Source organism: Barbus barbus (assembly GCF_936440315.1).
Source record: "Barbus barbus genome assembly, chromosome: 43".
NCBI lineage: Eukaryota > Metazoa > Chordata > Actinopteri > Cypriniformes > Cyprinidae > Barbus > Barbus barbus.
In genome coordinates, this window is record NC_136721.1 from 10,100,332 (window position 1) to 10,126,471 (window position 26,140).

General features: G+C 37.5%; 2 protein-coding genes across 4 annotated transcripts; both read left to right on the forward strand.

Moving 5' to 3' along the window:
* The first annotated feature begins 1,891 nt into the window (after positions 1-1,891).
* On the forward strand, positions 1,892-10,210 carry LOC306862009 (alpha-1A adrenergic receptor-like). The gene is made up of 2 exons (XM_079404584.1): positions 1,892-3,075; positions 7,099-10,210. Exons 1-2 carry the CDS (start codon positions 2,148-2,150, stop codon positions 7,641-7,643), a joined length of 1,473 nt encoding a protein of 490 aa, XP_079260710.1. The 5' UTR covers positions 1,892-2,147; the 3' UTR covers positions 7,644-10,210.
* Positions 10,211-15,184: 4,974 nt separating this feature from the next.
* LOC306862669 (tetratricopeptide repeat protein 1-like) lies at positions 15,185-25,635 on the forward strand. 3 transcript variants are annotated; one of them, XM_079405593.1, is made up of 8 exons: positions 15,185-15,248; positions 15,831-16,349; positions 16,469-16,529; positions 20,065-20,177; positions 20,535-20,571; positions 20,760-20,908; positions 21,776-21,830; positions 23,983-25,635. In XM_079405593.1, exons 2-8 carry the CDS (start codon positions 15,846-15,848, stop codon positions 24,117-24,119), a joined length of 1,056 nt encoding a protein of 351 aa, XP_079261719.1. In that variant the 5' UTR covers positions 15,185-15,248; positions 15,831-15,845; the 3' UTR covers positions 24,120-25,635. The 3 variants fall into 3 exon arrangements, with proteins under 3 accessions (XP_079261719.1, XP_079261721.1, XP_079261720.1); XM_079405595.1 differs by having other exon boundaries at positions 15,203-15,248; positions 15,772-16,349; positions 23,983-25,468; XM_079405594.1 differs by having other exon boundaries at positions 15,211-15,446; positions 23,983-25,468.
* Positions 25,636-26,140: the final 505 nt, after the last annotated feature.

A 26,140-nucleotide genomic window follows, 5' to 3' on the forward strand; every position in this document is an offset into this window, starting at 1 on the left:
CGTGGATTTAAAGGAGAGCTGATGAGTGCTGATGAGTGACTGCAGGTGATTGTGATCTGGTGATTGTTGTGGCCGGTGACTGAGGTGGCTGTGACTGTGAATCCCTGACACAGATAGTATTCTCAAGTGAAATGAGTAGAGGCATGGACCCAGAAACAGCAGTCCTTACATCATGACTTAACAAGAGGATTCTCCCCAAGCCATCAAACTGACGTCAGAGCGAGAATGCCATTCCAGAGCGGAAGCAAATTTTCAGTTTTTGATTAAAGATTACGACGGCAGACGGTTTAATTGATCATCACAAAACTAGTAATGTGCACTAAAAAATGTAAGTAGGGTCATTTTTGATTTCATGACGACTGATTTTCAATACCATTGGCAAAACTACCACATACTGTATACTTCCATATAAATATTTTAATATCCCAATTTTTTTTGCCCATCAATTTTTTTCAAGGCAATCATTATGTCAAGCTTTGAATGGTTTAATCCAAGTCTTATAAAAAGACATGTTCGCTTTATTTGATGAACAGATTTTCATATAGGATTTTATTTACATAGCCTACATATAAACAGTGATCAATTACCATTACAAAAATCCCAATCTTAAACATTTGCTCATTCTGTGTATTTGTGTCTTTAAAATAGGGTAACTTTGTTGCAAAAGCTCACAGCACAAGGAAGCTTGATTTCAAACTGAACTGAATTTACAAAAAATAACAAGTACACAGTCAGTAATAAAATGATCAAACAAATGACCTGAATTTAATTGAGGTATTTGAAATGTGACAACACAGAATTTTTTTAAGCAGTGATTTAAGAGCCATTTATGTTGTTTATTTTGATAAATGGATGGCTTTGACCTGTAATGTCTGTACAATGTAGTGATGCAGTTAGACAAGGATATTTGTATGTACAAATCATACAAATATCCCATTCCAAAACATTTCTAGCATAAACTTACATTGTAAAGAAATTAAAGATCATCCATTTTTGATTGTTAAAAGACTTTCTGGTGCATTTCACTTACAGCCAATAAAATTTCCAGTAGCATTTTCATCGGTCAGGCGTGGATCTATTCTGAATGCTTGATAAACTTTCACAAAGTTTAATCCAGGAGTAAAGATAAATAATTTCTACTTTAAAAGCACGGAGAGATCGCGACTGAACACATTCTGCCCACAAGCAATATCGGAGTGAGAGGACAGGCGGTTCATTTGTGTAAGTCAGGCCTATTTGAGAGCTCCTATCCAGTTTTCTGCAATTACATGACTGTGTTCTCATGTTACAATAAATAAGTATTACAAGGACACCTTAAAATAAAGTGTTACCTTTGTTATTACAATTAAGTATGCATAGTTACAAGAAACCCTAAGCCAAAAAGTACATGTAGTTAATTAATATTACTCAGTACTTAAAAATGTAATTAACAAGGACACCTTAAAGTAAATTGTAACCAGCATTTCTTATCTTTAAAATTGAAAAGATTGAAAATGGCTATAAGTTGAGTTCAAAACTTGGTTACACTTTATTTTTATCTTGTTACACTGTTATTATACATGACCAGCATGTGCTTACTAGGGTTAGGAATAGGGTTTGATGCATGCAATTATAGCCTACATAATTTATTGTTATTACGTGGCCTAGGCTATAGTAAATACGTGTAACTTGCAACAGAGATATACAAGGATTGTGTGACAATAAGTAATTATTAGATTACTCGTTATCGAAAAACAAGCAGATACTTGGGAAATAAAGGTTACAACGGCTTGCCATAGGTGTAGAGGTTCAGAGGCCGTGAAAATATTCTGCTTTGAGAGGTCTCTCCGTGACTGCCAGTATAGTCTCCATAGGGGAGGGGGGGTTGGTGAATGCAGGAGTGGTCAGAGGCAGATCAGCCGGGAACACCGGGAGAGGCACTGCGGAGAGCTCGGCCATCTAAGTTACGCACATCTTCAACTGGACTTTATGCAACGTTTACAATTATGGACTTTCCCTATTTCGCACTTGTTGCGTAACAGAGCTTACGGATTCTTTGAATTGGTAATTTTCTTTTTCTTTTTTTCTTTGGCATACAGAAATAACAATTTGCGCATTTGGCGGTGAATCCTGCGCTTACTTTGGTATGGAGGTACTGCAGAGGCAAGATGAGTTCTGATACAGATCATGCCGTGAAGTTCTTGAGTAATGCTTCCTCCGAACTGTCCGACGTCTCCAATTCGAGCTCCGCCGGTAACGGGTCCGAACCGAGCTCGTTCAGTCTCAGCCGCGCGCTTCCACTGGGAATGGTTCTGGGCGCTTTTATTGTGTTTGCTATCGTGGGCAACATTCTCGTTATTCTCTCCGTAGTGTGCAACAGGCACCTGCGCATCCCAACCAACTACTTCATCATCAATTTAGCCATAGCAGACCTGTTGCTGAGCACAACTGTCCTGCCGGTGTCCGCCACGCGTGACATTCTCAACTACTGGGTGTTCGGGAGGATTTTCTGTGACATCTGGGCTGCGGTGGATGTGCTGTGCTGCACCGCGTCCATCATGAGCCTGTGCGTGATCTCCATTGACCGCTACATCGGGGTGCGTTACCCGCTGCAGTACCCGAGCATTGTGACCGAGAAAAGGGCGCTCTTGGCCATGCTGGGTGTTTGGGTTCTTGCCTTTGTCATCTCCATAGGACCTCTGCTCGGGTGGAAAGAGCCTCCTTCAGAGGACGACACCGTGTGCCTCATCACAGAGGAGCCGTTTTACGCGCTCTTCTCCTCGTTGGGCTCCTTCTACATCCCGTTGGCGGTGATTCTGGCCATGTACTGTCGCGTGTATATAGTTGCCAAAAGAACCACTAAAAACCTCGAGGCTGGAGTGATGAAGGAGCACATGGACTCCAACGAGCTGACGCTCCGGATTCATTATAAAGGCTCTCAGTCGCAGGATGACTGCAGCAAAGGCCACATGAAGAGCTCGCTGACAGTCAAATTATTCAAGTTTTCTAGAGAAAAGAAAGCTGCTAAAACGCTTGGTGTTGTTGTGGGCATGTTTATCCTGTGCTGGTTACCATTTTTCCTCGTATTACCCATCGGTACGTATGATGGTTTATTAATTATAACCCACAAAACACAAACTTTTAGGTTCCATTGTCAACAAATCATTTTATATTACAAATGTTTTTATATTATTTTATATAATTTTATATTTAATTTTTTCATTTAATTTCATATTAAATGTTTCAGTTATTTGAAATATCTTGTAAACTGAATTTTAGGTAGATTCGTCATGTGTAATAGCTATAAAAACTTTATACTTTCAGCCTGTGAGTGATCCCAACGAAATGTAGTAGCTATAATTTAAATTGGACTTTTTTAACTATTTTAAAAATGTTGCCTTTTACCCCCTAAACTTTAAACCGTTTTTTTCCCCAGATCAGATAATGAAACAGTGCTTTAAAGTTTATAGCAAATATGTTTGCTGCACTTGCAACAAAGTGAAACAGGGTGAATGAGTGGAAAGTGAAAAGTGACAAAAATGTGAATTTTGTCAAATTAGTCTCTGTTCCTGTTGGAAAAACTGTTTTTATAATATGGCTTTTAGTAGTCCATTGTGGTCTACCGGCCTGACCAAGATCCCCTTTAGCTGCAGTCCATCTGACCCATCATATATAGATCAGCTAGAAATCAGATTTATAGTTCATAAATTACAGAAAACCTATAGGCCTAAATATAGCTATAAACTTGCTAAGCTTCTGATCTGTCCCATTCTAAAGAATTTAAAGTGTTACTGTTGTGGCATAAACAAGTCCTAGGGTATACAATTTGAGACAGTCTGTGCAGCTGCCCCATTATTTCATTAGTTTATCATAAGAAATAAAGTTCAACCTTGTTGGACAAATGAAAAACAGACCCATGTGACATTACCACAATAATTCGATTTTTAAAAAATATTGGTAGCAGCATGTGGAATTCATTGCCAATTACAGGCGTTCCTGAGGTGGATGATAAACAGTAGAGTGCATGCAAATGATTCTGTCGGCTGTAGACGCATGTCATGTAGATGTAGTAGACATAATAGCACACTTTTAGACAGGTAACCAGGACGATGTACAAGCTGAATATATTTTGGAGCATATTTAAGCCTGTTTTACACTTTCATTGTGGTACTTTGCTGGTATTGCTCCATGCATCACAAGAGACCACATCTTAAAATATGATATTTATCAAAAAATAGTCAAATATCATGCTATATTATATTTTAAATAATACCACCTTTATATCTTATTTTAGTTTAGTAGTTACTATGAACAGTTGCACAGTGACATTGCTATTGGCATTGTTTAAAATAATCATAGCAGTAATTTTACAGATTGAATGTCAAGATAGTGCCATTTCTGACACTTTAGAATGTGATCCTGTTGCCAGGAAAAACTACTCGTCTCCAGCTTGAACGCTCCGTTGGTAAATTCATGTTCTGTTTGTGGTATCCAGCTGAGACCTCTCATTGTTATTCAAAAACATCTTAAATTGTTAAAGTTCAATACGTTTGCTCACTAAAAGAACAGTTTCGAGTTCTGTCATGGATGAGAGCCAGTGGAACAAATGCAGAAGGTTAATTGCAAAGACATAATTCATGACCCCACTTTAGATTTTATTTTGCAATATATTCGAACATATGAAGCCTTCACTCATGTGTCGTTTTGAATGGCAAAGCAACGTCTGTCAAGTTAACCTGACGTGTGGTCATTTAATTCAGCACTAGATGAGTCACTACAGAGCCGGTCCCTGAAGCTCGCTGAAGTCTCCTGGTGGAATGCACTGGAGATGCCAATGTCTTCAGAGCTCTCTCATTCCCAGGCTCACTCCATATCTGAACCCAGAGGTTTCTGATGAGGTGTGGGAATATAAGAGAGGTACTTTTCCCACTACAGAAAAATCTGGTCAAAATTTAATCACCCTCCTATATTCACTTTATGACCCAGAGGTTCAGCTCCCAGTGACCTTCTAAAGGGTCATATTAGCAGATGGGCTGATATGTTTTTCCTGCAAATGAGTGAGGAAATATTTTGAAGGCAAATATATTCCATGTGTTTGACCTTAAGGAGTTAATTTCCCTTCTTTGAGTAGCCTTTGTTTTCATATGCCATGTTATGGTGTGTGAGAAGATTGTCATTTCTGGTTGCATTGCATCAAGATTTGGACTTTAACTTTCTCATTTTTAATCACGACATCTATTATGTTTTATTTCCACATTTGGTTGATGTGTGTTGATTAAGCTCAAAATGCAGCAAACATTATTTACTTGCTTTATGTTATAATTCATTTTCTTTTCTAAATGGTAGATTGAATGCAGATTGAATACAGATAATTGAAAAATCAATGACCACTTTGCCACCAGGCCACATGAGAGTTTATTCATCAAGTAATGTGTTATCTCAGGGCAGTTCGAACTATTTTTGGCAACGATTTCTACAGACTTTATTCAATCACAGATTAACTAAACAACTAAATAACAAACAGCGAGGTTTCTCTAAATGTCAGCTTGACAGCAGAACAGAAACCTCTTGCTTGAAGGAACAAGGTTGTTGCAAGATTGTTTGTTGACTTCTTATAGTGCAGATTGTCTTAATTTATAGCTGTTCTGGCTGAGAGATGTCTGAGTGACATGTGATTTAGAGAAGGAAGAGGCGAGAACATCTTAACGTAATGGAATAATTCACTTACTGGCAGAGACAGAGGCTGACCGGAGGCCTCACACCTGTAGCTCTTCTTGAAGTGTGGTAATGAACCCAAGTCTCATCCGGCTCTGTACTGATACACACCATAGAGAATTAGACCAAATAACTCACTTCAGTCATTCATCCTGTTGCTGTTAGAGGAATTATTGAAAGTACATAATATGTATAAACTTTCAGATTAAAAGAGGAAAAGATTTTGTCTAATTAGTAAGATCAGAGCCAAAAAAGGGTATGGGCTGCACATCATGCATTTGCAGGCGAGTGAAAAAGCGGTGAATTCCTCAGGGAAGAGTGAGTTTGTAAACTCATGAGTGGAGATAAACTACAGTCAGAGTCTGGAAAAGCATGATGGATTTGTGTGACCTTTTTTAATGTTTGGAGACTGGGGGAGTAGAAACCTGAGAAAGACTTCCAGTTAGAAAATGAGACCTCTATAGAAGAGATTTTCTGGCTTGCTTCTTTAAATAGACAGTGATTTAAAATAATTTAAAAGCACTATAAATCTTCCTCATAAAACAGGAATTTAAAAACTTAAGATAACTGTTTTAATAAAAGCTTACAGAGTGCCCAGCAAAGAACGGGTTATTCAAATTATGCTCTTTATGACAGGATGAGAGTATTCAAAAAATAAACTTACTGTTTAAGACCGGGACAGACTTAATGTTGAATTAGAGGCTTAGAAATATGAAAGATAAAACTTAATTTCATTAAACCTTTCAAGAACATGTATGGCTCATATTCCATCCCGATAGTAAAACCCTGAAATAAGGAATTATATATTTTTGCTCAATGTTATTGTTGAGAACATTTTATTATTATATATATTTTATTTAATATTGTTTATATATTATAATATAGATTTATATCAGTTTTTATATCAGAGATATTTTTGCCTTTATGACACATTTAAATGACATGTAACTATATTGTCCAACTTGCATTGTAAAAATGCATAAAACAATTATAATAGTGTAAAAGTGTTTGTGACACATTTTAATGATAGTTAACGTTACTTCATTAGCATTATCAAAATGCAAAAAAAAGGTATTTGTACACATCATGATCGTTTTTGTTGTACTGCCTTTAATTTATGCAGATTTTAAGGAAATGAAAATGTATTTTGTACTGTTAGTGATGAGACTAATGAGACACACTCAAGTAAAATATCTGTTCACATAACATTAGAAGATTTGGGGGAAATATGTTATTATGGTCATTAAGATGAAAAAGATTTATAAAAATCTTAATTGTTTTGATTCTTTATTTCTGTAGTTTACAAGCGAGTTGATAAAGTCTGCCATCTATTGGTGAAAGATGAAAAAGCATTGTGTATGCAGATTGTTTACAAAAATTATCTTTTGTATCTCCTATTTTTAGGGTCGTTTAACACCAGTTTACGTCCTCCTGAAACATTCTTCAAAGTGATCTTCTGGCTGGGCTACTTCAACAGCTGCCTGAACCCCATTATTTACCCCTGTTACAGCCGTGAGTTCAAGCAGGCCTTCATTCGGATCTTACGGTGCCAGTGCCAGCAGAGGAAACAGCAGGGCTGGAGGGCGTACAACTACCGCGTCCAGACGGGCTCAGCCAACCAGGTCTACACAGACACCAGCTCCATTTGCATGAACGGCAGTCAGCAGACCCTGGCCCCAATGCAACCCAGCCCAACGTTATTCAGTTCTCGTCCAGCATCAGGCCTTCTTCCAGGCTGGGGCCCCTGCACCTCCTCTTCTTCTTCCTCCCTATCTGGGAGCCCTTTTCCTGGTACGATGAGATCCAGCTCTAGGGCGACGAGTCCTTGCAAAACTAACAGGATAGCTTTGCTGTTCTCCAGTGCATCCCAGCATGCCAACGGACAGAATGGGAAGCGAGAGACAGAGCATGGGCCGATATCTAGACACACGCCTGAGACTACAATCTAGATTGATGTTGATAGTGACTTTCATGCCAGTGATTTCTCTGTCTCAGTTCTTTCTGGATGGATCTGATACAGTATTGTAGACATGAAATACATTGGGCATCTTCTCATGCATGTCAACATTGTTTAATTTGAGAGTCACAGTTGCTATGTAAGAAATAATGTACAGTCAGCTGGTAATTTTCGCAAAATAATCCCCGACCAAGTGATTAGGACACAGATGCAAGCAAGTAAATAAATGGACATGAAATATTGATTTGAGTTGATATTATTTTATCTGCATATTTTATCTGCATAGCAAAAAGTCAAACACTGCAGCAATAGGGTAATATTTTTAACACTATTTTTAACTTTCACTGCAGTTGACAATTAAGATGCATGATGGAGGCAGTTGCGTATGTGTAAAACGAGAGAGAACGCGTCTGGGACATGAAAATAGTGCCGGTTTCATGTTAAGAAGTTTGACTGCGTTGTCGTGCGTGACAGTGAATAAGTGCAACCATTCCCACTGCCTTGGTTCCAGAAGTATTTTACTTCTATTTTCCCATAGAGAGTTTTAAAAAGTTATAAGCGTAAACCAAACAAACCAGTTCCGAGGTGAATCACAACATTACAAACTTTGATTTAAAGTAAAAACATATTTGTAAATTGTGCAAGACTCTGTACTTTAATGGCTTCAGTGAGGGAAACAATCTCATGAAGTATTGGGAAACAATGGAGCTTATTATTCATTTAAATTATTCGTTCACCCAAAAATGAAAATTCTGTCATCACACCCTCATGTGGTTCCAAACCCGCAAGACCTTAATTCAGCTTCAGAAGACAAATTATGATATTTTAGATGAAATCCGACAGCTTTCTGACCCCAAGTAAGCTGTAATGTTATGAAGCTACGAGAATACATTTGTGCGCAAAGTAAACAAAAATTACAACTTTACTCAACAATTCTCCTTCCACATCAGCGTCTGCCCCCATTCATGAGAGTACCATGAAACAACAGGGTCAGAAAGCTCTTGGATTTCATCAAAAATATCTTTCTAATTTGTGTTCTGAAGATGAATGAAGGTCTTACGGGTTTGGAACGACATGAGGGTGAGATGACAGAATTTTAATTTTTGGGTGAACTATCCCTTTAAAGATATTGATTATAGCCTATATACAGAAACAATGTATTTTATGTTTATTACAAAATATAGTTTGAGAGATTATGAGAGACTGAAGGGGTTGTTTTGGAATGATTTGTTTGTCGCAGTTCTCTGATTGGTGGAGATTTCTTTGCAGAATGATGGTTAATGTAGGTTTTCATCAGGAATTTTACTGTCTAACATGATTTATTTTATTTTTTTTTAAATTGAAATCAAGCGGGTTGATGGCTTCAACGTGAGCATGTACCATTGATTAACAACCTTGTAGTTAAGTCTGTCTTTAAAAGTTTTAAAAATGAAAGTAAAAAATCTATTCCCTTATGAACAAAATGAATGGGATTTTTACTTCTGGAACCTGACTGTTGCACTCTATATAGCAGTGTTTACTAGATTTTTCAAAATTTATTACAAAAAAAAAACAATTACAGATTTACAATGTTAATTATTGCAGAAATGCATCATCACAGTCTGTGAAAGAGATGTGTTGGAAATCTGAGGTTATTTTAAATACCAAAATCACTACTTTTTCACCTTTTAACATCAGTACATGTGTATTATTGTGTACATACTGTTTCGAATTAGTAGATCGTGAAGAGTCTATATTTGGCCTGTTTGACTATAGTGGCTATGATTGTAGTAACTTTTGCATGAATAAAGGGATCAGCTCCGCACCTGGACTTCTGTGCACAGCTGTGAGCATCACTGATAAAACTCAGTATGACTTGCTCACTGGTCTGTTCGCTTCATTTATTTATTTCCCTTTTGATCTTCATGTTATTATTCAGGCTTATTAATAAGGCTTATTGGACTGGTCAAGATTATCCAGTTAAATTCACAGTTAGAGGTAAATCCGTGACGTCTTGTGATTTCCAGTTCAAAAGGTGAGGGTGTTGAAGATGTCAGATATCTAAACAGATTTTGGTTTTGGGTCATTACAGCACACTTTTTAACAAATGAATGGATGGCATGAAAAGCTAACGTTTGACTGAACAGTTTAAGGCACAAACCAACATACAGTGTGTGCTCTGAACCAGCAAATTGGATTCTTTCAAGGTGTAAATGTGTTATACAACAAGACTTCGTACTTAATAAGACAATGTGGTCATTGGTTCTACATTTACTGTTCGATTCAGTGGATATAAAAGGAAAATATCTTTCACTTTCAGTTTAATTCAGTCTTGATTTGTTTGTTTTGTGCAACTGAATTTTGTTCAAGAGAAACATCAGCGCTTTATTAGCAAATGAAGAATGTGTGCATTTCTCCTGCTATGTTTTTCTCCTTCACCCTCTTATTTACTAAGAGGACCATATAAAATTTCTCTCTCTATATTTAGTGTTATATCATGTGCTGTAGTATATAAAGACTTATTTTCCTTTCTCTCGAGACAAGTACATAATGAAGAAATAAATGTAATTTGTGAAGGTCCCTGTTATTTGTGTTCTATTGAAAAAAGTGTCCACTCTTTAAAAGTATCCACTTGACATGATTTTTGCTGATACCTGAAAATATATTCAGGGATGTGTATTCGGGGTTTTTATATACTACAAGTCCTTTTGCATCTGTGATGTTTAGAATGTAGACAACATGTTTACATGTAAATAGAATTCGGTTCCAAACTGATCATAATACAAACTGTTTCATAATTAGACATACATGCTCACAGAACTCACTATATCCCCAGTCAGACTAGTTAGAGAGTTCCTCTTTTTTGTTTTTGTATTGTTAATTTAAATAGATTTTATTTGTGATTTTTTTGGATGGATTCTGAAACTTCAAGTTTTCTTCATTCTTTCGTATACATGTGGATTACTTGTGGATTTTTGTGATGTTTGGACTCTCATTCTGACGGCACCCATTCACTACAAAGGATTCATTGGTGAGAAAGTGATATAATGTTAAATTAATTAAAATCTGTTGTGATCAAGAAAGAGGGTAAGTATATTTTTGCTAACTATTAAAGGGATTGTTCACACAAAAATGAAAATTCTGTCATTAGCATCATTAATATCATTAGTGTCATTAATATCTTCAAATTAAGATATTTTTGATGAAATCCGAGTGCTTTCTGACCCTTCACAGACAGCAACACAACTGACACGTTCAAGGCCCAGAAAAGTAGTAAGGACATTGTTAAAATAGTCAATGTGACATCAGTGGTAGAACTGTAATGGTATGAAGTTACGAGAATAATTTTTGTGCGCAAAGAAAAGAAAAATGCAACTATTCTATTCGCTGACCGGTTGTGTTGGGATAACACATCAGAAGAGGATTCTGAAGGGCACGAGGACAGTTCAGCTGAAAAGAGACAGAACTCATCAACAAGAGACCTGGATCCTGATAAAGACAATGATGAGGAACAGGAGAAATGGGAGAGGGTTGTGGAGAGGGATGAGCAGAGAGAGGGCGACTCTGATTCAGAATTTAAAGAGGAGACGGTCAAGGTAAACGAGTATGATGAGGAATATATTATCTATGCACAGGCATGCGTTGTGGTACTCTCGTGAACATATCAAATTGTTGACAAGGAAAAGAAGAAATCGTTGAATAATGTTATTTTTGTTTTCTTTGAGCACAAAAAGTATTATTCTCATAGCTTCATAACATTACGGTTGAATGTCACATGGACTATTTTAATGATGTCCTTACTACCTTTCTGGGCCTTGAACTTTTCAGTTGTGTTGCTGTCTATGCAGAGTCAGAAATCTAAATATCTTAATTTGTGTTCTGAAGATGAATGAAGGTCTTACAGTTTGGGACAACATGGGGGTGAATAATTAATGACAGAATTTTCATTTTTGGGTGAACTAACCCTTTAACTAAGGACAAATCTACAGGAAAAACACTGTTCACTTTCAAAAATAAAAGACAATTTTGCAAACATCACACTTGTTTTAACATATCCATAGCAAGGACATCAACTCCCAATAACATTTTTTTTTCTTCCTGTTATTACAATTTCTGTTATTTCTGTGACTTCCATTAGATTAACACTGCAAGCATTTCTGGCAGCTGGCAGATTTATATTAGCAGTGTTTGTAATGCTTTGTTTGTTGGTGCATGTAAGTTTTTGTGTTGCTTATTCTCCCTGGATGTTACGTTTGCCTCTATATTTAAATACCACATGTATCACAAGACCTTGCATGAGCATACCAGGATGTCACACAGACTTCTGTTACTATCTTGGTCCTTCTCTCCCCTTTTATTTTCACTGTTGTCAGTGGAAAAGTGAAGTCATACACTGAAAATATATGTGCTTGTTATTTGTGAAGTTTTAAGGGCAGTTTTTTCCTATCAGCGGGTTTTTGCTATGCCAGGATTTACCAGGTGGCCCAAAGGCGAGCCAGGCACAGAACATAGCTAGACGCATTATGAGCCAGAACTGTCTATCATGTCATTCTCTCAGCTGCCCAAGTGAGAACTCGGAAGTGAGAGAGGAAGACTGACAAAACTCAGACAGGCTTCATATTAGTATTCCTGTTCCGCTGGCCTCATTTAACCACTGTTGCACATGCACTCCGGGTCAAAAACAAAGCCCTACACGCTAACCTCACAAACAATAAACAATGCGGCTTGTACAGATAATTTAGATCATATTACAACTACATTTTTAACAATAGCTAATGATTTTGACATTTAATTGCCTCCTGTTATTTAAAAAAAATAACCCTGGTCTGGATGGGCCTGGGCCCCCCGCCCTGGGCAGATTTGGGGTAATGGGGGTGCCTGTGGGGGTCAGCGGGGGAGCTGGCTCCAAAGGGGGGGGTATTTTGCCCCCTCTGATGCTTTCCTCCCCATCCCTAAGGCTTCACTTCTCCCGCTCCATCACACCAACACATAGGTAGGGTTTTGAGGTGCGGGTGTGTCGCTGGGATGCGGGGGAGGTGGTACTCCTCTGTCTCCTCGTGGCCACCTGCATCTCAATCACACATTACAGCTTAGACATTCTCATTACTTACTGTCACATGACACATACATATAGGGCCTTGGGGGTGGGCACACTGAATGGCATCCGGAGGGCGGTCTGTTCATTCAGCCTTCCCTCTGGTGCCAGTGCCCACTTCTCAATTTTAAGTTGCACATAGACATTGAGGGCTCTAGGGAGGGGACGAGCTGACACAAGCTTGTGGAGGGTGCCCCTCCCCTGTTTTAAAGCACCCCTGTTTTAAAGCACCTTAGAACAACACACACCAACACTACATTTGAGCGGGTGAGGTGAAGCATGGGGTCTCTTTTTTTTTTTTCTTTTATCTCACACCCCTGTTCTCTGTTCTCTGTCCGGGGGCTGTGAGGATGAGCTGGCCGCCCGGTCGGGGTCTGGGCTGGTGGTCTTCTCTGCTGCTGCGGGGACCGGGGTGGTCTTCCTGTCCCCACGCCAGAGCGAAGGGGGTTCAGCTCCGGGATCGGGCGCTGATTACCCCTCTGGGGGTGGTGGTGCCTGGATCTAGGAGTATAGAGTGCATATAGGGAGTGTGAGTGTGGGTACCATGTCCATTTTTGTGTGTCTACATGTGGGGCGAGGGTGAGAATATTCGTTGCGTGCATGAGGGTGGGAACGTATGCTTGTGTATATGTGTGCTTGTTCGTCTACGTCTATTTGTCAGGTCGGGCCTTAGACTCCACCTCACTCATCATCTCAGTCGACCCCCACCCCACCACCATGCCCTGCCGGTGGAGGATGCCGCCGGTGCGTTGGTGGTTTCTCGCGCCGGGGCAGGATGCTCGGGTGAGCGCTGGCCCACTCTCGGCGGTCGCTTGGCGGGGCCTGGCCCTACTGGCCTTGCTGGGCCCCGGTTGGGGGGTGGGGGGCCCTTGGATCTCCGGGCCCAGGGCTCGGTCTGCCCTGGTGTGGTCGGCTGCCGGCGGAGCCTGCGGGCTTGCCGCCACGGCACCCTGGGGTGTCTATACTGTGGCTGTCGGATGTCCCACCTTCGGGCTCTCCTCTGCCCTTTTCTGGGTGGGGGCCGCAGTTGTCCCTGCGGTGGTTCCCCTGGGGGTCCCGTGCCCTGGGGGGCCTCCGGATGTTTGGGGCCTGGGTCTCTTCCATGCCTGCTTCATGCCTTGCGGGATGGGGCTGTTGTTCCCCACACACACACTATTAAACATTTACATGGAGGAACCTTATGAACACAAGCGCGCTCACACACACAGGTGTACACTCAAGCATTCACATTGGTGTAAAAACGGGTGCTCACAGACACACATTGTTCTGATCTGCTGTTGCTTCAAAACTTATTTTGTAATATTAGTTATGCGTGTTGCTCAATAACATTTAACATTTAGAATTTATTGTGATTCATACAGATGTTGGTTGTTGCTGCAGTTTCTCTGATGTTGTGTCTTCTGTTGTGTCTTCTGTTGTTTTCTCTTTTTGTCAGCAGGTATCGAAGCAAATTGTCTGTTTTTTTTTTTTTTTTTTTCTCTCTCTATCCCCCATTCTCTTTTTTTTCTCTCTCTCTCCCCCTTCTCTGTTGACTTTATCCACAATTTTGTTTGTTTGTTTGTTTTGTTTTCTAATTCCTTTTTTTTTTTTTTTTTATTATTATTATTTTTATTATTATCATTATAATTATTATTATTATTATTTTTTATTATTATTATTATTATTTATTTATTTTTCTTTCTCTCTCTTGTTTTCTCTGTCCCCTGGTCTTGTCGGTCATAGTATGGTTAAATAAAAGGGTATATAAAATTTAATTAATTAATTAATAAAAAAAATAAATAAAAAAATAAATATATATAAAAAAAAAAAAAAAGGCTGTGAATGATGATAGCATAGCTACACATACGTACTGTCATGTGTTATCTGTGTTACTGACAGGCCGGAAAAAAAAAAAAAAAAAAAATCAATCAGTAATTATAGTAACTGTCTCACTTTACCTGCTGTCCCATTTTGGCTTATATGATGATTATTTTTATTAAGAAAATAAAAAAATGTCATTTTTTTCACTTACTTGTTAGTGTATTTGCATTTAATTGCATCCTGATATTTAAAATACATTCAGTAGTGAACAGTAATTGACTCACTTTACCTGCTTTCCAATTTTTTCTTATATATAGGCCTATATTAGTAATTTATATATATAAAAAAAAAAATCATAAATCACAAACTATCTGTCATTTTATTAATTTACTTATTTACTCATTTACCTACATTTAACTATCTCTTGATAATCAATCATGAAATGATTTGTTCCACTTTATCTGATGTCCAATTTTTGCTAATACATTATTATTTTTACATTTATGTTCTGGCGATTTTAAATGTTACACATGGATAATTATTTATGTATTATTATATGTAAAATGAAATGTTTACCCACTCTACAAAAGCACAAATATGCATTCTAGTAAGCAAATACGAACTCCTACTACATATCCCAGAATCCCTTTCTACCTATACGTCACGCAGTAAGTGATTAACCGGAAGAAACGTTATGGCTCATTTCTAGAAGGCGAGGAAGAGGTACAGAGGAAATGTTTTGATCTAATATGTAGCGTTTAAAATATAATTTTCATAATGCTTCTAAATATCAATGCGATTGAAAATTAAACTTTTAAAATAATGCATACTTGCTTGCCAAGTGCACAGCGTGTGAAGTGAATTCAGTCCTGTTAACACGTGCTAATAGTGTTGACTGATATTTTTGTCTGAATTGTTAATGTAAGCTACTACATTCCATAGTCGAATATTGTTATGATTTCTTTTTTTTATTTAATACATGCATGCAGAAACATTTTAGTATACATTAAGTATGTTACGAGGTACATCAAGTCTAAAATAAGCATGACATGTTGATGACAATAGGGCGAGTCAAAACCAGTTCTTTTGTGATATTTACGTACATATAGCTGTACATGGTTGTACAAACCGTGTGTATTTTAGACTTATTTCATACTTACTTTATATGGCAGTCTGAAATGAAATAGGCATCCTGTCATTTTATTCATATAGCCTAAATGTATGATCATGTTAAATTGTTTTGCAGAGTTGGAGGTGAATATGACTTGCGATCATTTACATTTACTTTACTTAAATACTGTTTAGGTTGTGGTGCATTAGATGGAGATGGAGTCTGAGACGCTCTCAGCCACCATGGCTGACACCTTAAAAGTGTCAGAGACCAGAGAAACCACCACAGAGCCTGAGGAAGACTGTTTCTATGATTGTGAGGACATGTTGCCTGGAGAAGATGGACACACTGATGTTAAACGCACAGAGAGTGAGCACAGAGAAAAGCCGGAGTCAGATGACTGGACAGGAAATGAGAGACTAGAAAACATGGATGGCGCTGACCGGTTGTGTTCAGATAACACGTCAGAAGAGGATTCCGAAGGGCATGAGGACAGTTCAGCTGAAAAGAGACATGACTCATTAACAAGAGACCTGGATCCTGATAAAGACAATGATGAGGAGCAGGAGAAATGGGAGAGGGTTGTGGAGAGCGATGAGCAGAGAGAGGGCGACTCTGATTCAGAATTTAAAGAGGAGACGGTCAAGGTGAACGAGTATGATGAGGAATACCTGCGTGAGCTGGAAAAAGATCTGACGGACGAAGAAAAAGAGGTGAGCGTTATTATCCAGTTGTTATTTTTCATGTCCTTCAAAATCTACAGTTCTGTCTGTACCATATTTCACACCATTGATATTCTCACTTTTTTTTTTTTTTTTTTTTCAAATTACAGAGCAGAAGAAAGGAGAGTTTAGAGCTGAAGGAGAAGGGCAACACACAGTTTAAGAGTGGAGGTAAGACGATCCCACAGTCTGGGATAAACAGGATTCCTGCTCTTCATCCAATTAGAATAGTTCATAAAATATTACATTATATATGTATTCAATATAACTCTCATGTTGTTTACCCATATGATTGTTTTGAAGAATCTTTACACAGCTCTTCTTTCAGACACTGACACTTCATAGTCACATCTGTCAAGCTCCATAAAAGATGAAAACAACAACAACAACAATTTTAAAACTTAGTATAGATTGTCTGTGCAACTTGTGCACTATACACTACTGTTCAAAAGTTTGGGGTCAGTAAATTTTTTTCTTTAAAAATTCAGCAAATGAAAACTAAAAGACTTTCAAGTCACATGAGCCAATATTTTATTCACAATAGAACATAAGAACATAACAAATGTTTAAGCAGTGAAATTTGACACTTTTATCCACTAAATGAGCTCATTTTAAATTTGATGCCTGCTACAGGTCTCAAAAAAGTTGGCACAGGAGCAACAAAGGGCTGAAAAAGCAAGAAATATTGAAAAGATTCAGTTGGGAGAACATCTAGCAGCTAATTAAGTTAATTGACATCAGGTCTGGAACATGATTAGCTATAAAAGGGTTATAAAAGGCAGAGTCTCTCAGAAGTAAAGATGGGCAGAGGCTCTCCAATCTGTGAAAGAGTGCATAAAAAGATTGAATACTTTAAAAACGCTCCTCAAAGTCAAATTGCAAAGGCTTTGCAAATCTCATCTTCTACAGTGCATAACATCATCAAAAGATTCAGAGAAACTGGAGAAATCTCTTTGAGTAAGGGACAAGGCCGAAGACCTTTGTTGGATGCTGTGGTCTTCGGGCCCTCAGATGACACTACATCACTCATCGGCATGATTCTGTCATTGACAATACTAAATGGGCCCAGGAATACTTCCAGAAACCACTGTCGGTAAACACAATCCGCCGTGCCATCTGCAGATGCCAACTAAAGCTCTATCATGCAAAAGGGAAACCATATGTGAACATGGTCTAGAAGCGCTGTCGTGTCCTGTGGGCCAAGGCTCATTTAAAATGGACTGTTTCAAAGTGGAATAGGGTTCTATGTTATGACAAGTCCAAATTTGACATTCTTTTTGGAAATCACGGACGCCATGTCCTCCGGGCTAAAGAGGAGGGAGACCTTCCAGCATGTTATCAGCCCTCAGTTCAAAAGCCAGCATCTCTGATGGTATGGGGGTGCATAAGTGTATACGGTATGGGATTGCATGTTTTGGAAGGCACTATGAATGCTGAAATGTATACAAAGGTTTTAGAGCAACATATCCTCCCCTCCAGTCGATGTCTATTTCAGGGAAGACCTTGTGTATTTCAGCAGGACAATGGAAAACCACATACTGCAGCTATTATAAAAAGCATGGCTTCATAGTGGAAGAGTCCGGGTGCTGAATTGGCCTGCCTGCAGTCCAGGGGCCGTATTCATAAAGATTCTAAGAATCCTCTCAGAAAACTCTTAATTTAGCTTAAAAACTTTTACGTAGGAGTCTTATCTTAAGAGCGATTCGGGACTGATCTGAGAGCAACTCTGAGTAAGGAAAAGACAAAAACTTTTATCTTAGTGAGGAGGCGGGGTTGACCCCGTTGCTATGTATGACACAATCTTTTGAAGACTGTGATTGGTTGGTTGTCAAGAAGGAAATAAAAGAGTGCTTTTAAGAGTAGGGTATATTATAAGCCTTCACTTTGAAATTACAGGCGGAATTTTTCCTCTCGCTCTTTCTCTCTTTCTCACACACACACACACACACACACACACACACATTATATATGTATATATATTCTTTATTTTTTATTTACCATGCTGTCATACTTACAGAGGCACCTCCAGGGCCAGGGCACCTCCATCGGGGGGCATTTAAATTTCTAGGGGGGGGGGGGGGCACAAATCACGTTGTGTGTGTGTTTCAGGGGGGTGGGGGGGCTGCAATCTGTGATCTCGTGCAGTTGCTGACGCTCGCTAAAGCGTGCAATCGCATTATGTGCGCTGTTTTATCAGTACTTTCGCTTTCAAAATCGATCGCGTTCAGCAAGGAGGGGAGAGGATGGAAAGTGGGGGGGGCACAGTAACTCGTTTGGGCGCCTTGGCGCCGGCCCTGCATATTTACTGTGTTTTATAGGAAATGAACAGAGGCATAGCCTAATAAGTGCTGTAACAGACCCAAATCATCACTGCTGCATAGTTGCATTTTTCCAGTTGCCAAATATGTTAATGTAGTGATTTCTGGCGCTATGGCAATTCTGTGCGGTGTCTGAGATGTTAGCATGTCTTTAATAAGATCAGTCACAAACATGATCCCTGCACGAACTAATGTGTAGCGTCTTATTAACTGTCATGCATTGTGTGCAACACATTTCTTCTCCCTCTTCATTTTCGTCCATTTTCTCCGCTGCTAAAGAAACTCTTAAGCCCCTTAAAAGTCCTCGTCCGTACTCCTAACAAGTTTGACCTTAAGACCTCTTTTAAGGGTTAAGATGCTTTCTGAATTACTTTTTTCTTTACTAGGATCTTTTCTTTAATTTTAAGAGTAAACGCCCACATTTCTAAGAATTTTCTTAGAATTTTGTCACTAGGAGCTACTTTTTGCATTAAAATTCTTCATGAATACGGGCCCAGATCTTTCACCTATAGAGAACATTTGGTGCATCATTAAACAAAAAATGTCAAAGATGACCACAAACTCTTCAGCAACTGGAAACCTATATCAGGCAAGAATGGGACCAAACTCCAGAAACTCATAACCTCGATGCCCAGATGTCTTCAAACTGTTTTGAAAAGAAGATGAGATGCTACACAATGGTAAACATGCCCCCATCCCAACTATTCTGAGATTCGTAGCAGGCATCAAATTTTAAATAAGCTCATTTTGTGCATAAAATTGTAAAATTTCTCAGTTTAAACATTTGTTATATTATCTATGTTCTATAAAATATTGGCTCATGTGATTAGAAATTCTTTTAGTTTTCATTTTATTCAAATATAAAAAAACGTCCTAACATTTGGGTTGTATTAAAGTAGAAAAATTAATTTTGTTATAATAAAATTTCACAATTTTTACTGTATTATAAATGCAGCCATTGTGAGCATAAGAGGCTTACCAACCCCAAATCTTTGAGTACTAGTCAAATCAGATGCCTTATGATGGCACACCAAAATGGAAATAATTGTACATATATATAATACTGTGAAAATCAGTGAATAACAACTTGATTTTAGTCTGTTCCTTCCTAATTTTATTATATAACTTGGTATGTAGTGGACATTTATAACTTTTCTGGTGTTTTGGTGTGATCAAAATGAAAAGATATGCTTGAAGATTCTTCACAAATTTTATGTGCAACAAAAAATACCAATATATACATGTTTGGAAAAACAAGAGAGTGAATAAATAATGGCATATCTTTCATTTTAAACTAAACTAACCCTAATGTTTATCGCATTGAGGCGGTATCATAGATTTGAAAGGTTGTGTTTGTGAATGAGCTTCTGACATGCCATTGTTTACAGAGCATGTAGAGGCTGAAGAATCGTACACGGCTGCTCTGAAAGTGTGTCCTGTGTGCTACAGTAAAGAGAGATCCATACTCTTCTCTAATCGAGCTGCTGCACGCCTGCATCAGGTGAACTTTGGGTGTTTTGTGCAGATATAGAATGCATATATTTAATGCACATTTTGTCACTATGAACTATTGTTTGTTTAAATGTTCTCTGAAGACACAGTGTTATAGCATAACAGTGTATGCATATGATTATAAGAGTACTTTTTATTTTTTTGCACAAGCATAAATCGATGACTTGATGATTTAGCATTTTAGAGTATGTTGGAACCAGTCCAATGTAATAACATTAGATACAATCATTACTTTGAGTGCTCAAATAAGATTTTTCTTCTATTGTTCTTGTACATGATTATCCAAATATTCCTTTATTTATTCATAGTTTTGCATAATAACTTTATTCATAATTTTGTCTGCCAGGATAAAAAAGACAGCGCTGTCAGTGACTGCTCTAAAGGTGAGAGAATATCCTGCACACATTGTGTTCTGTATCTAGAGAATGTACACGACTCGCAACACACTACTTTTATGTTGTGTCTCTGATGTATATCTTAATTTCCTTTTCCTGTGGAAATGTAATTTGACATTTGATCTGCCATGCCACAAAGGCTTTTGAGACAATGTGTATTGTCTTGTCTTCCACAGCCATAGAACTAAATCCAAATTATGTCCGTGCCATTCTGCGGAGAGCAGAGCTCTTTGAGAAGACAGACAAGCTTGATGAAGCTCTAGAGGACTATAAAACTGTCTTGGAGAAAGACCCGGGCATCCCTGCAGCTAGAGAGGCCTGTATGGTGAGTGTTTCTACATCAGCATTTCGACTCTAAGGCCTCCACTGTCCACAACAACACTGCTAGTTACTGTAAACTAATGATTTTACATCACTCTTCCAATTATTATTAATGATTTAACTGTTAATGATTATTAAAAATATCAGATAATTTAATTTATAACTTGGCATAACTAGTAATAAACATACGTTCTTCATAAACATTTCTGTGGACTTTTCCAGGTCTAGAAAACAGACTTTTTAAACCAGTCTTTCCTCATATATCAAGGTTTCCCAAGATTATGGGAATCCTGGTTCTTTAAAGTAAAAAAAAAAGTTATTTTGCTTATTTTAAAGCCTGTTTTTGTCTTATTTTAAGTCATCTTGAAGCCCACTTGGAAGTCTGCTGAGGCCCCCTAGTGGGCTTAGGGCCTTTCTTGAGAGCCACTTCTCTACATGATTATCATTAAAGCGATAGTTCACCCAAAAATTTAAATCCTGTCAATAATTACTCGCCCTCATGTCGTTCCAAACCCGCAAGACCTTCATTCATCTTCAGAACACAAATTAGGATATTTTTGATGAAATCCGAGAGCTTTCTGACCCTGCATAGACAGCAATGCAACTACCACATTCAAGGCCCAGAAAGATTCAAGCCCATTTAAGCCTGAATATGTCCATAATCTAATGCATGTGTTGCATTGTCATTTGAAAATTACATATGTCTGATTCATTTTAATATTTCATGATCTCAAATATGGTGTTTTGTGCACAGTGAATGAATGAAAATGTGTACCGGTTTGAAACAACTTAAGAATGAGCAATTGAAAAATTAAATTGAAGATTTTTTTAAGACTGAGTCTCAATTTTTCTTTCCATTTCTCTTTCACAGCGATTGCCACGGCAAATTGAGGAGCGAAACGAGAAGCTGAAAGAAGAGATGATGAGTATGATTACATTTTCTTATAAAAAGTGTATTGTGATTATTTTGTCTCGTATTACAATATAAAATACATATTAAAACGTCTTCTATTGCTACCTCTGAGACCTCCAGACTAAAAACAGTTTGTTTGAAAAAAAATCTTTTTAAAGGCGTTCACACTTGGGTTCACTCTTTAACCAACTTTTCTTTAATCAACTGACACTTCAAGTTACAATACAAATATTGACATCTTAAATTCTTCTTTAAATGTTCATACCTTAAGCTTTTAACATATCAAACCCTCAAGCTTTTATTTTGGTGTAGTATTGGTGAAATGCGGTAAACTTTTGTCCACAATGTTGGAAATTATTCAAGTTTGAATAAAGTGAACCTAGCACACATTGTGTTCCAAATGCAAATTAAACTCACTGCTTGCAGAGATGAAGTTTGTGAGAAGCGAGCTGCTTTGAAAACACTATTCATTCTCACTACTGTTATAAGCTGCATGCAAATACAGTGCCGCTTATCACTCTGAAACATGCAATAAAAACAATACATTTAAAGAGTTTGATTTGGTAATCACAATATTCTGAATACTTCAGCACATAAAAGCACATGTAACCCGACCCAAAAAGAAATAAAAAAAATTCTGCAACACTCATAAGGCTGCAGAAGGGGCGAGTGCAACAGTGCTCTTCATTTTGAAGGTTGTCTGGATAAAAGACACACAGTTGCTATTAAGCATATTGCTCTTAGAAAGTTCTAGCCTGATCCATTAATTAGTATGTTTCAAAGAGTCCTTTCAACCCGAAGAACCTTGGATTGAAAAAAGCCCTTGTTGCATAAATCATATCCAAAGCAGTCTTCCTGAATTTTTCATTTCCTCTAGACCATAAATTGCACTGCATTGAGACAAAGGCTTGTGGCTGTATGATAGTTGGCCACACTTTGACAGTTTCATAATAAAAAATAATATTACATTCTAAATCAACAGCACAGTCATGAAACTGCAATTACTGGAGAGACTGATAAATGGCAAAATATCTCTTGTTTTTTATTCCACTGTCATAATTCACATTTATTATTATATATTATCTACAAAAGGCAGAATGATAATCAATAACAATAGCATTAATAATAAAAGTGATAGAATCATAATAAATTATATATTTATAAACTTATTGGTATTAATATCGGTCAAGCTGACCTCTAATAAAATAGAAAATTCACATCTGTTTTAATAGTAGACATTTAAAGCAATAACTAAGTAGTGTAGCATTGATTTGTACAGTTTTGTGGTTTTCCATTACTGGTTAAATGTTGCTGCACTTTCTCAGAGCACACGCTGGTTTTGTCTGTTTCAAGGTATTATTAATAAATGTTGCGGGCAGTGTATGTTTCCTCTAAGGATCAGATTTCCAGTTTGAGGTAAAGACTGTTGCTGTCAGGCTGAATTTCCTGCAGTTCACAGCTGCTCACTGTCACATTAATCTCACTGCAGTCCAGTCACAGAGACAAAGCTCTCCACAATCACTTTACACTCTTCAACCTTTTTTCGGACTAAGGACCCCTTGGTGGTGGAGAATTGGAAGCAGGGAGACCCTCCTTACATATTGCATAAAATTGAGTGTTGCATTTAAACGGCACCATTTAGTACCATATTCATGTATTTACATACTTTATTATAAAGCTTAAATTGACTGCAACTCTAATAACAATATAATATTTTACATTTAAATTTTATTTAATGTAGGAGGGATAAACATTTTGACCAGCTGTTTTTTTTAGCTGTTAATATTGTAATTTTGTTTAAAGAAAATTGTAATTTTTCTTTTAAGAAATTCATTCTTAAAGCATTTATTCAGCAAGAATTCCTTAAATCGGTCAAAATTGACATATAAGACATTGTTACAAAAGATGACACATTCAACACATTTTTCTTGAGAACCAAATCAGCAAATTAGACTTTTGAAGGATCATGTGACACTGAAGACTGGAATAATGGCTGCTGAAAATTCAGCTTTGCTATAAAACAATATTTCTGTTTTTACTGATCAGATAAACGCAGTCTTGGTCAGCACTTTTTATTATTTTAGCTACCTGTTAAAGACTACTTATGTATTCATAGCTTTCTGTTGTTGGCAGATAATTTATTTGCCATCTCTTTTTCTTCTCAGGTAAGCTGAAGGACTTGGGTAACATGATTTTACGACCTTTTGGTCTGTCCACCTCCAACTTCCAGGTCAACCAAGACACCAACACAGGATCCTACTCTGTTAATTTTGTTCAGAATTCCAATAACAACAACAGATAGCTATTCAGAGTCTTATTATAGTGGCACAACAGTGAACTGCCCAATCCCCCATGTGTCCAGTCTCTCTCTGACTATTCAATATATGCCCAGTCTGCACTAATTCATTGATACAAATAATGTAAAGCTGTTTTTCCTTTGACCAATTGAATTATCAGCTCATGTCAAGTGGTTTTTGAATTTTGGGGAACTTGTAAGCCTGTATTATATAGATATTCAGTTTTTTGGCATGCTAGAATGTTACATTTGCTGTGAAGCTGGTGTCAGTGATCCAGACTGTCAGTCATGAGCAATGAGATAATAGGCCTTCATCACTTCACCCTTACCTGCGTTCAAATTAAACCAGTGGATAAGATCCTGCGTGCATTGTCCGTTGTGCAGTTTCTTGAATGTAATTAATACAGCATGATTTATTATTAAAGAATATACACAGAACACACAACTTGGTACAAGGCAAAAAACAGGTTTAATTTCATAGAGCTATACATTTAATACAATAATAAAACAAATTTACGCCCACGACCACCATCTTCATATGTAGTCGGGAGAATGCTCCGATTGTACTGAAACGCACTTATGTACAACAGCGAGACTGAAAGTGTGAGCATGTCAAGCAGCTGTCTCTCTCTCGCTCTAAATTCCCTTTTTACAGGCCTCAGGTTGAGCGGGTGCAATGAATGATGCTAACAGGAAAACCTTGAAGCAAAGACTGAGACATAGAAAAGATGTGTTCTTACTGTCATGTTCGACTTGTATAATAAGAAAACCATTTATAAACGGAGGGGAGCACAAAAAAGTCAACTAGTGGGTCGGAGTGATTTGTAACGCTGTACAGATTGCATTGATCACTGAAAGTGTGGAGTGCCACAGAGTGGAAAACTTCAAGCTCTCTTCAAGAACAGTCTAGGCTGTATTAAGGCTCAGAATTTCTCAATATAAAGGAGCACAGATGCTGGGAAAGAACACTGGGATTTTATCTAAGACAAGAAACACAATAAGAACCCATTTTCTGTCATTGTACTGTGAAGCATAGCACATGCAATATTTATTGCATTTTTACATCAAATATTTTTTGAGTTTTATAAGCTCTCTCTTTTATTACAAACAAACACTTAAAACCCTGCTTTAACGTGTGCTGGATCGCCACCTACAATCCACAATGGCTGTATCTCCCATGTGCTGTTCAGTATTTGCAAGTGTCTTTTCACATGCTTTAAACAAAAGCCTGCGTAAAGAAAAATCTGGTTCGAAAAATTCATTTCAGCATGACGGATCAGGAAATAGGTGGAGAGTCTGTAATCCATTGTTATAAATATATAATTCTTTTCTTAAATAAAAATAATTTCTCCATTACACCTGCTTCTCCAAATGTGGATGGCTCCTCTCATCTGACTGCCTCTTGACCAATGGCAGTGTTTTGGGCAACGGACCAATCAGCAGCCCTTCAGAGTTGCAGCACTGGAGAAGGGAAAAAAAACAACAGATGGTCAGAATTAATCAAACAGGATTATTAAATTATAAATATTAAAAAAGAAAACTATATGGACTTTGTTAAAGTAAGATTCTAAGAAAAGAAATTATCCAGTGTAACCTATATTTTGGCATCATCCACTGGCTAATAATAGAAATTAATTCACTTTTCAGAAATTGCTTAATTTCAGTTACCTAATGTTTAAAGAACAGAGAAAATCAGATTCTTCATAACTGTTGGTACGGTGCGCCATTGCACTTAAAATAACAGAATAATAACACTGAAGTTCAGGCTTATTCTGACTTTTATCTAAGAAATATTTATTTGCTTCCTGGTCCATAACTGACAATATTAGACAAGATTTGGTTCACAGCATAAATGAGCTTTAAAAAGTGAGTTTTTATTTTTTTTTGACATTTTCAATTTGCAGATGTATATTTCCTCATATGAAGCCAGGTAGGGTAACATCCAATTTTCTTTCAACATTTGATGTTTCTTCCATGTATTTTCAAAGCAAATCAAACATTATAGAATTAAGGTCTCTTTACATTAA

What these genes read in the sequence shown, in the direction of transcription:
- LOC306862009 (XM_079404584.1), top strand. Translation starts at nt 2,148, where the DNA reads ATGAGTTCTGATACAGATCATGCCGTGAAGTTCTTGAGTAATGCTTCC. An exon ending in TTTCCTCGTATTACCCATCG is followed by an intron (nt 3,076 to 7,098) that starts GTACGTATGATG and finishes TCCTATTTTTAG; the next exon opens with GGTCGTTTAACACCAGTTTA.
- LOC306862669 (XM_079405593.1), top strand. Translation starts at nt 15,846, where the DNA reads ATGGAGATGGAGTCTGAGACGCTCTCAGCCACCATGGCTGACACCTTA. An exon ending in TGTCAGTGACTGCTCTAAAG is followed by an intron (nt 20,572 to 20,759) that starts GTGAGAGAATAT and finishes TGTCTTCCACAG; the next exon opens with CCATAGAACTAAATCCAAAT. An exon ending in CAGCTAGAGAGGCCTGTATG is followed by an intron (nt 20,909 to 21,775) that starts GTGAGTGTTTCT and finishes TCTCTTTCACAG; the next exon opens with CGATTGCCACGGCAAATTGA.